This window comes from Notothenia rossii (assembly GCF_949606895.1).
Source record: "Notothenia rossii genome assembly, chromosome: 3".
In the NCBI taxonomy this organism is placed as follows: domain Eukaryota; kingdom Metazoa; phylum Chordata; class Actinopteri; order Perciformes; family Nototheniidae; genus Notothenia; species Notothenia rossii.
This window is the reverse complement of record NC_136901.1, coordinates 48,859,635-48,871,170: the sequence shown is the minus strand read 5'-3', so window position 1 is coordinate 48,871,170 and position 11,536 is coordinate 48,859,635. Positions and strand designations below refer to the sequence as shown.

The window sequence follows — 11,536 nt, the reverse complement described above, 5'->3', positions numbered from 1 at the left end:
AACCCATACCTATCCGCATGAATTCGGAGGAAGATTCCTCACAGCTGGCGGGCCTAATATTCACAAACACATCTCAATTCATTGCACTCATTTCACAAAGTAATTCACTCAGCATTCAACCAACATTTTTTAGAGATATTTACCAAGTCTGAGAGAACCTTACCGAGAGCTATTAACCCAGCTCTGAGGGACAGAGCTTTTACCGGGAGAGAGTATACCAGGGGAAACACTCCCTCTCTCTCTCGCTCCCTCCCAAAAAGCCAGTGTCTTTATGCTCAACAACAGGATATAAAAACCTAAGACACCTCCTCCACACCCATATTTGTGGAAACTGGGCATGGCCTCTGATGTACAGGACTGGACATGACCAGACATATTCTATTGGCTATGGCATAAGACACACCTTCCCATGTTTGTGTAAAAAGGACATGACCAGAAATATTCTATGGCTATGACATAACCACCTTTTTGAGGCCTCAATGTATTTATCCTTAAATCCGGAGCCCCCCTCCCTGTGTAATGCTGTGAGAGGAGAGGGAAGAAACTGCCTACTCTCTTATCAGAGAGTAAGGCATAAATCATTATAGGCCTTAAACTCAATTTAACAAACCACTTGTGTTTTGTTTATACTGTAAATAAATAAAAACCTAAAATATGAAGCATTTTCATTGTGGGTTATACAAGAATATAATTGATTATATTTGATTATAGCTAACTTTATTTTTAAGTATTCAACATACTATGAAGATCTCAACAGGGTCCTTCACATTGCTAGGGACTTATGTCCCTGTCAGTTTGGTTTTAGAAGTCTTCCCACATTCATTGAGGTTATTGTTGACAGTGTTAAGCTTCTCTGAAGTCTCCCTGTCCTGCTGCATGTTCTTGCTGCCTGGCCAGTTTCATCAGGTCATCCACACTGTTCTGCCTCGAGCACCTCTTCCTGACGCTTGGCTTTGGCATGTCGGGTGTGCAATGGAAGATGTTGCGGGAGCTCTTTGCTGCCTCTGCTAGCTTCTGCTGCTGCTTCTTGCTCGCGGCTCTTCCTCCCATTGTGGAGCTGCTCAGCGAGGCGGCGACGGCCATGGCTTTGGCTCTGATGGAAGACGTTACGGCCAGAGACGGGTCTTTGTTTGTCTCTCAGGATCCTCCTGAGGTGGCGTTGTGAAACCCGCCGCTATCACTGTTAGACGCCGAGGTCTTCAGGAGTTCCTTAGCAGTCATGAAGGGGTCGGACGCTCCTACTCTCTTACCCTTCATCTGGAGGAAACCAAACTATAGGTTACTAACGTAACCCCAGTTCTCAGAGTAATATGAAGTTAGATGTCTCACTATGGGATGCGCCTCAACACGTATGCATCAGAAGCATCAATCTCATTACGCTAATCCTGATTGGCTGATGATCTTGACGACTACGTCAGGAAATCCACCCACCCTTTAAGTTGCTTGCGCTACGTTGCAGCGTCATTCAAAATAAGCACCTCTTCTCCCTGGTGAAATCTGACCATGGTTGACCATGGTCAGCATGGTATTTCATGGCCAACCATGGTAAAACCATGGTCGGCCATGAAATACCATGGTGCCTGACCATGGTAACCAAATTCTACCATGGTCAACCATGGTCTACCATGTTTTTATAACCATGGTCTAACCATGGTTTCCTTCAACCATGGTTAGACCATGGTAGACCATGGTCTACATGTACCTTGTTCCAAGAAACCATGGTCAACCATGGTAGAACATGATCTAAATCTATGTTTCAAGAAACCATGGTCAGCCATGGTAGACCATGGCCTACATTTGTACATCGTACTTTTGTTTCTAGAAACCATGGTCAACCATGGTCTACATGTACCCTTGTTCTAAACCTGCCTTAAATGGGGTCACAAATATAAACAACAAATTGAAGAAAGAAAATTAAATGATTAGCTTGTGTAAATTAAATTAAATAAATAAATAATAAATTAAATTAAATTAAATTAAATAATTAATAAATTAAATAAATAAAGTAAATTAAATTAGCTTCGATGGCGCGCACACACACACACACACACACACACACACACACACACACACACACACACACACACACACACACACACACACACACACACACACACACACACACACACACACACACACACACACACACACACACACACACACACACACACACACACACACGTTAGCAAGCAAATCTAAATCTCTTCGGTCAAAATGTCCGGTCAAAATAATTTCCCTTTAGCGCAATACCGCTTCAGTTGCGCCACTTATGTGACAGACAAGAAGAGTATGTGACAGACAAGAGTAGTCAATTCTAATGTGTAACACTTAATGTGGAGGAAGAGATGTGCTTTATGGGTTGATTGTGCGTTGATCTGTTGCTAATGCCTCGGGGTTCCGGTGGGCATGCAAACAAATGCATAATGCTGCGCTATACTTTGTGGCCTCACCCAGTTGCATAGCGACACTTATTGTTTAGGTCACGGTGTCTTTTAATAAGCAGGTAGTCATATCATTAGCTAAAACTAGCTGGATCCGATCGATATGGACATAAACGCGAGTGAAGTCTAATCTGACGGGAGAGAGAGATCAGCTGCTGCTGACGAGTCGACACGCAGCTCTGCATGATCACATGCAGCGGTGAGCGGAACAAAACACACACTTCAGGTTAGAATATCACACGTAGCTATTTTAATTACCTCTCAAACTACCTAAACTAGTTATAGATATGTTTAGTTTTACTGTCGGGTCACTCATTACTGGATCCGCGAGCTGCATGATACTGGTATAATAGATTGCCCGATCGGGCAACCAGCAGGTGAGGCTTCATGGCCCGCGCTAAATACTAGATGGCCCCGGGCCATCGGGCAATCCTTAATGTCGAGCCCTGTAGACTAAGCTTATCTCGCAAAAATCGAATTTCATCTGGCAGACTTACTTTTGTTGTGAGCACTGACGAGATGAGACAGGATGCGTTCTTTCCGTGATAGAATCCTCCCGCATTCAGAACACTTAAACCTTGTGTTTCCATCAGTGTCAGTCTGGATCGAGTAGCAGTCTTCCTTTGACATCTTTGTAGTTTGCTGAATGAGTCCAGTTTGTTCATTTAGGAGTACGAGTTCAGCCTAAAAGTAAATATGAACTCGTGTTGCGTGCACAGTACGCCATCTTGTCTTGCTCTCGAAGTCTCATTCGAAATCTCGTATTTTCTCGGCGGGCGATTGGAGTCTATGGAGCAGTCTCCCGCGGAAATTTCCTCAGACTGGCCGAATGTCAAGTGTTTTGATTGGTCTCCAGAAATCCCAGATGATCCAGATGATGCCATTCGCTGTTCCATAACCGTTGGCGCGAAGGCAACCTTTTCCGATCTTGCCAGTTAGCGTCACGATCGGCCAAATTGCCTAGATTTTAATTCTACATCTGCAAGTCATTTATTAAAGTGTAACTCAGCCAAGATACTCAAGATGACGACACACGCACTGATGTGGTGGCCTGCAGACCGACAGGGGACGGTCGTGAGCCTGAACTTGATAAAAAGACCTAGGAAAGAGCTGTCAGAGTACCACGTTGGGGAAGAAGTACAAGCTCAGTGCCCTGGCTACCCTGGGTTGCACCGGGCCATAGTGTACAGTATAGGTATGTAAACTATGACTATCACTGTGTATATGTTGACAATGATTATTATTATAGGCCTAGACTAGCCTAGAGGATATATGTAGAATATATATATAATACATATATGTACAATTTTGTGCGAAATAAATGATTTTTATGCACGTCAAAATGTCAGGAGTGTTAGACCTATAACATACGCTACGCTTTTTGTGTGACAGTAGGCCTATATCTTTTTCATTTCCAGTCTCCTTGGAGCTGTTTAACCTTTAAATCATAAGAGCTTGATCTTGAGAATTATTTGAAACCATTTTAAATGCAAAAATCTCATTATTTGAGTATATAAGCTACCTTTGCGTGAATGTATTGCCACATTATGCATCAGTGGATAAATACAAATTCTGACTTTGTGATCTCATAACTAATTTGACACTCATATTATACAAATGAGATTGATACATTTTCAACTAGTCTAGGCTAGGGCCTTAGTATATTGTGAAGAATTTTGATAGTTTCTCTTCAGAAAATATTAAATTTTAGTACCTTTTTTAAAGATGCTAAGTGCAAGGTAGTCTACCCTCCTTATCTATTTGAATTAAAATGTATACAATTTTTGCAGTAAATATATTTTTTATAATCATGGCTTTATACAAATTTTACCTTTATAACTGTTAGATACATGTATTGGTTAAGGTAATTTGAGAGATAAAAATGTGTATGTAATTAATATGACTTGCTGTGTTGACACTTTATACCAATTAAGGTGTGTTTCTAGAAAACCGCGAAACACAATAGAAACATACACATTACACATAATTCGGAAGAAACTGGCAATATTATATGTGATTTTTCAAATATTTAATATATCAACTTTCATAGTATTCACACCAAAAAACAATTTATACAACTTTTTATTTTTTACCCCTCCGTCACACTTGTGGAGCATTATTTTTTTAGACAGGCCATATGGCATAACCATTTCTACTGTAAATCTGTCTGTAATTTCACTGGTCTAAAAATTACACTCTAACCAGTGCTAACATTTATATTTGTTGATCTAATTTATTTACAGGGCAAAAGAAAGACTTGGATATTCTTTCCAAGGATCCAAATTTTTTGGAAAAGGCCCTGGTCATGCAGGAGGAGGTGGAACCAAAGCCGAAGGAGGTCACCAGGGTCTGTGACACTGATCAACCAAAGCCAGCCCAAGGCCAAAAGCCAACAAAGAAGACACCAGTGAATGTCCCTGTGGTGGCCGACATGGCCCAAAGAATTGCAGAGAAGACCAATGGGTAGGTTTCAAGATAAATACTGTAAATCATGAAATATGTTAATTTTGTATTTAAAAAAATATTTAATTAAACATGTTACCGGGCACTCCTGTACTTTAGTGTCTTGTTCTTCTGTTTATATTTTATTCAGTTAAATATTATTTTTCTGTACAGCAATGGTGACGCCAAACAGCCTCAAACGAGTTCAACGGAGACAAGTAGACCCAAAGACGAGTAAGAACTTATATCATGCTTAATTGCTTATTCTCAGGAGTCTTATGTCTAATGAAAACTAAACTAAAACAAGTATGTTTAATTTTGGACCATTTGAATACTATTTAGGATTAAGGTAACAGTTCTAACAATTTAGAAAAATACTGACAATACTACCATGGTTACAAACATTTGATCTGTTACTATTCCTTGTAAAAAAATCATGCATTTTGTACAGCTATGGTGACACCAAACAACATGAAACGAGTCCGATTTCAGGCAAGAAGACGAGTAGCCCGAAAGATGAGAACTATTTCTCAGGAGTCTAATGAGTTGATGTTTAGCCAAAAGGAAAATTAAGCTAAAACAAGTAGGCCCTATGCTACACTTGAATACCTTTTAGGATTAAGGTACAGTTCTCATAATTTAAAAAAAGAACTACAAAATTACTGACATTATATGTTAATTAATTTTCATGAAAAATGTGTACTTAATTATTCCTCCTAAAAATAATACAAAATGATTCCTAAAAAATACGCATTTTGTTTTCCAGCTTTGTAACTCGGAAAGAGTTTAAGGAAATGGAAGAGGAGGTGAGGAAGCTGAAGGCGCAGATCAAGAGAATTAGGCGCCACTGCAACCCTGCCGAACATGGCAGCTCTCTACCATCACCATCACTGCCTACATTGGAGGTCGCATCACCGTCGCCAAAATCACCGTCGCCAACATCGCCGTCGCCAAAATCACCGTCGCCAAAATCACCGTCACCATCACCTTCGGAGGAGGCCCTTCATGAGTTGATTCGGCACGAGGACAAACCATTCCTGGCTGTCAAAATTGTTTTGTGCCAGCTGTTCCCCCGGGCTTACATTTTAAGCCACAGCGTCTCGGGGAAGGCTTCAAACAGCAAAACAACTGCCAAGCCACCCTTTGATCTGCGACTTTTTGGCAGAATGCTGTCGGTTGTGATGGGGAAATTTCCCCAGCTGAAGAGGAGCATGATCACCCCACTTGTTCATGCTGTACAGAAATGCTTGACCAAGAGTACAACATGAACAAGTAGGTGATCATGCTCTTCAAGACAGACTTTTTTATTTTGTGTTTTACATATTTTCTTCAACTTTTTAGATTTTTGGAAGGGGGGGGGGATAACCTCACTTCAATGGTCAGACGGGGGTGGGGGGGGGGGGGGTGTGAACATTGGTATTTTTTTCTGAATGGAGAGAGGGAATAGAAAAGGAAAAATTCTTTGCTTAACAATTTGTCGCAATTGCCCAAATTGTCTGTTTTAATGTCAGTGGATCAATAAAACACAAAATAAAAAAGTCTGGCCCCAGCTGGGCAAATATATTGGAGAATTATGAACTTGTATTAACCAGACTTTTCTAATTTGAAGTTCAAATGTACATCTTTGTAAACCATGTGTCATTCATAAACACCATTATGTCTGCATCAATCTATTGTTTTATTATTTGTGGTCAACCATTGTTCTTTGACATTTTGTACCGACAGTCCACCATTGTTCCATGGTCAACCATTGTTTTCATGGTCAACCATACCATTTTAACCATGGTCGACCATGGTTTGACCATGGTCTACCATGGCTTGACCATTGTTTTCATGGTCAACCATACCATTTTAACCATGGTCGACCATGGTTTGACCATGGTCGACCATGGCTTGACCATGGTTTGACCATGGTCTACCATGGTTTGATCAACCAAATTCTCCTTCCTAACCATGGTCAAGAATCATGGTTTGATACCATGGTTAACCATGGTTTCCATTTTACCATGGTCTCAAACCGTGATGCCACTTCCCAACCATGGTTGACCATGGTTGATCATGGTACAACCATGGTTCGGAGAGCATGGTTGACCATGGTCAACCATGGTCAACCATTGTTTTCATGGTCAACCATACCATTTTAACCATGGTCGACCATGGTTTGACCATGGTCTACCATGGCTTGACCATTGTTTTCATGGTCAACCATGGTCAACCATGGTCTATTTCACCAGGGCTCGCTTCGCCTCAGCAAGAAGGGCCGTCTGGTGAGACATCTCACTTCATGTTACTCTGAGAACTGGGGTTACGTTAGTAACCTATAGTTCTCATTCATAACACTCCATTTGATGTCTCACTATGGGATATTGAGACTCCCGTATTGCTAGACATGCTTATCTCGAAAATCACCAAAACAAAACAGCACTTAACAGGTAGAACCCTGTCCCAACACGTTGCCCAGCACTGCACGGGCCACACTTGGAGCAGAGACATCTAGTCTGTAAAAGTGGACAAAAGTGAGCGGTGAAGACCAGCTCGCTGCTGCACAAATGTCCTGGATGGAAACACCCTTGAACAAAGCCCAGGATGTAGCAATCCACGATTAGAATGAGCATGCAGGCCAGTTGGTGCCTGCAAACCCTGACTCGTAAAAGCCAGAGCTATCGCTTCCACAATCCAGTGGGAGACCCGTTGCCTGGTAACGGGCTTGCCCTTATGAGGGTTAGCCCAGGATACAAAGAGTTGGTCATTGCATCGAAACTCTTTTGACCTGTCCATATACAGTAGGTGCGCAAAGCACAAACTGGGCACAGCAAATTTGGCCGCTGTTCTTCAGAGGAACATAGCGGTGAAGGAAATGCCTCAAGGGGGTGCATGAGCCAACCACCTTGGGCACAAAGGCAGGGTTGGGCTTCAGCAACACTCTTGTTTGCCCCGGGGCAAACTGAGTGCATGAAGGATGTACAGAGAGCGCGTGAATGTCACTGACTCGCTTGGCAGATGCCAGAGCCAGCAACAACACTGTCTTTAGTGACAGGTGTTTTATGTCAGCTTCTTCCAGGGGTTCAAATGGAGGTTGAGTGAGCCCATCTAAAAACACTGCCAAGTCCCATAAGGGCACCAGTGACCTGGAAACAGGGAGGAGCCTGCGAGCCCCTTTCATAAAACGGCAGACCAAAGGATGTTGGCTAGCCGTTTTTCCCTCAAAGCCCACATGGCATGCAGCAATAGCAGCCAGGTACACTTTGATCGTAGAGAAAGCTCTGTGTTTATCAATCATGTCCTGTAGAAATGATAGAATCACACCGACAGGACATTGAAAAGAGATGTGTCCCTTTTGAAGGCACCACTCCTCAAACACCCTCCACTTACAGTCAAAGAGAGACCTGGTGGAGGAAGCCCTTGCACACTGAATAGTGTTTATCACCTTCTGAGGAAGCCCCACTGTACTCAAATTATACCACTCACGGGCCAGGCCTATAGTGCCAAGCGCTCTGGGTGTGGGTGAAAAATCGTCCCCCCCGCCTGAGATAGTATGTCCCTGCGTAACGGGAGCTGCCACGGCTGCCCGCACAGCAGCTGATATATCTCCGCCAGCCAGCACATTGCAGGCCAGTGCGGAGCTATTAGGATCAGTGTGTGGCAATGTTTTCTCATTCTGGCCAGAGTTGGGGGTATTAGAGCCAGGGGTGGGAATGCATACAGAAGGACCGGAGGCCAAACGTGTGCGAGCGAGTCCACGCCTAACGGTGCGTTTAGATCGCGCATTGAAAAGAACAGCTGACATTGAGCATTTTATTTTGACGCGAACAGATCCACCGCGGCCCGGCCGTAACACACCCACAGCTGACTCACAGTTGTTGGATGTAGAGTCCAGTCTGCATATAGTGGTGCACCTCTGGACAGCAGATCTGCCCCGAGGTTCATCACCCCCGGTACGTGCGTTGCTCTCAGAGAGAGGAGACGTCCGCAGCTCCATAAAATCGGTTTGCGTGCCAGCATGTGTAACTGGAGAGAACACAAACCCCCTTGACTGTTTATATACGATATTGTGGTCGTGTTGTCTGTCCTCACGAGGACATGATGTCCTCTGAGAAAAGGCAGAAAGCGTTTTAGCGTGAGAAACACCGCTAAAAGCTCCAGATAATTTATGTGTGACCGTTGGAGATCTCTGCTCCAGAGACCCCTCACAGGTCGACCTACCCCCCCAGCCCGTCAGACATGCGTCTGTGGTGAGTACTTTCCGCGATAGGACAGCACCCATAGGTACGCCCCGTACTAGAAAAGTCGGGTGCACCCAGTGGCGCAGTGCCATTACGCATTCCACAGTGACAATCACTCTCCGCGCGCCATGACGCACGGGGTCCAGTCTGAGGGCAGCTACCCAGCACTGAAACTCCCTCATGTGTAAGCGGCCCAGTCGTACCACCAGGATGGCTGACGCCATGAGCCCCAGTAACCACAGATATGATCTGAAGAGAACATATTTGCGTGGCTGGAAATGAGCGAGGCAAGCCCTGAAGGCTTTCACTCTCTCTGCTGACAGGCGGGCTGTAAAGGGCACCGAATCTAGACGTAAGCCCAGGAAGAGTACAGTCTGGGCTGGGGACAACATGCTCCATTCTGTGTTTATTACAAAACCCAGGTTGAGCAGGTGTTTCACGAGGATATTCGTATGCGTAATAGCCTCCTGCTCCGACTGTGCAAGAAGGAGCCAGTCGTCTAAATAGGTTGCCAGGCGAATGCCCTGTCTCCTTAACGGGGCTATTTCTGCCTCAGTACATCGTACAAACACCCGTGGGCTGAGAGACATACCGAAGGGAAGCACTCTGTACTCGTAACAGACACCCTGAAAAGCGAACCTCAGATATTTCCTGTGTGGATAATATATTGGGATGTGAAAATACGCGTCTTTCAGGTTGATTGATGTGAACCAATCCTCCTGACGTACGAGACGCAGCAGAGATGTGTGAGTGAGCATTCGGAATTTGTATTTTCTGAGATACTTGTTCAGAGCCCTTAAATCTAGGATAGGGCGAATTCCATTCCCTCCCCGTTTGGGAACGAGGAAATATTTGGAATAGAAGCCGCTCTGACTCTGTTCGGAGGGTATTATGGATATGGATTTCTTTTCTAGTAGCGAGAGAATCTCCTGCTCTAGAATATGAGCCGACTCTCCCCGGGCTTGTGAATGCACAATGCCCGAGAAGTGAGGGTGGGTGACAGCGAATTGGAGTCTGTACCCCCGTGATATCGTTTTGAAAACCCAAGCAAAGCTTGTGAGCACCTTTTCGCTTCTCAGAGCGAGTGGAGATATGATCACTTCCCTGTTGTCTGCTCTCTGTGTCTTTATTGGTTGTGGGGCCCTCTAGTGTCTGAACACGATGGTATCCCAGGCTGACAACCTCGGTCGACACTGCGCATGCGCACGGCGATGATGCGTTCACAGACTCGGTTACCGTCCGCATTCTGAGAGAGGCAACAGCCACTTTCAGAAGCAGAGCAGTCACCTGACTGTTTATTGTTTTTCTTTTCATTATTTTTGACTGCGCCCTTGGCTTTAAGCCTGGAAACGACAGTGGAAAATGTTTTATTAGAAAAAAAGGATATGTGTTTGTGTGACTTGAACGAGCACCAGAACCTGCTGTCTTTGACGTGAAGTCCATCTCCCTCATGGCGCGAACTTGAGGATGACGTTCTGACTTCACTCGAGGCGGCGGGAAGATGGGGGCGTGGTTGCACCCCGAAACACATGAGCATTGAACACGTGTGGAACACGTTCTGGAGCTGGAAAACAGGGAACTTCCAGCTCTTTCACCGAGGAGAGGAGGGAAGGCTGTCAGGCTGCTCTCTTCTTTTTCCTCACCTGATGGCCGAAGGTCTGGGCCGGCTGTGCCTGTGCGGCTGCTGCCAGAACCGGGAACTTTCTTGCTCGTCCTCGCCTCGTGTCTGGGCGGGAGACCCGGCTTTTGCCGTTTCGGGATCTTGAAATGGGAAAGACGTGAGGCAGCCTGAGTGAAGGTCTGTCGCCGGGCCGTTGGAGGCGGCGGCTGGACCTTTCGGGGAAGACAAAGCTGGAGAGCCTCATCCTCCTTCTTTTTTGGCCTCACACCGCTGCTGCATTGAAGCCAGAGCGGTGCCCTCTGGGACAATTGGCATGTCCAAGACGTCCTCTTTTTCGCGGTCCGGAAGGTTCGTCAGGTTAAGCCACCTGGCTTTCTCCTGCACCACCATCATCCCCAGCGATTTGCCCGTGGCTTGGACTGCACAGCCACAAATCAACAGGCATGAAGGGGTCTTGTCCCGACAGGCTAGCTTGGCACGATAGCCGTCGGTGGAGGCTCTTGGTGGTGAAGCGGGCACGGTGTCCGCACGACCGGGGGCGTCGATAGCCTTCCGGCCATGTTCCAGCCCAAGGCAGGACGAGTAGTCCTGGAGTGAATCCGTACTTGAAATCTTGAACCCGCAGCCGCAGAGTCGAGCCTCCGAGCCTCCGTCTCCTGTGGTGTGAGGGAGAGAAGGGTCCATCCTCGCTCGCCGGGGTGTCGACGTGGAGGGACAAACCAGTAACAGGTATGTTACCGTTTGAAAAAACCAAAACCTTACCGTTATTTAGAAGAAAAAAAACGGCGGGACAGATTTTAGTATTAACT

General features: G+C 45.2%; 1 protein-coding gene across 2 annotated transcripts; it reads left to right on the top strand.

Moving 5' to 3' along the window:
• Positions 1-1,499: 1,499 nt before the first annotated feature.
• Positions 1,500-6,719, top strand: LOC307031954 (uncharacterized protein). Of its 2 annotated transcripts, none has more exons than XM_079669564.1 (3): positions 1,500-2,640; positions 4,685-4,904; positions 5,058-6,719. In XM_079669564.1, exons 1-3 carry the CDS (start codon positions 2,625-2,627, stop codon positions 5,119-5,121), a joined length of 300 nt encoding a protein of 99 aa, XP_079525690.1. In that variant the 5' UTR covers positions 1,500-2,624; the 3' UTR covers positions 5,122-6,719. The 2 variants fall into 2 exon arrangements, with proteins under 2 accessions (XP_079525690.1, XP_079525689.1); XM_079669563.1 differs by having other exon boundaries at positions 1,500-3,636.
• The last annotated feature ends 4,817 nt before the right edge of the window (positions 6,720-11,536 follow it).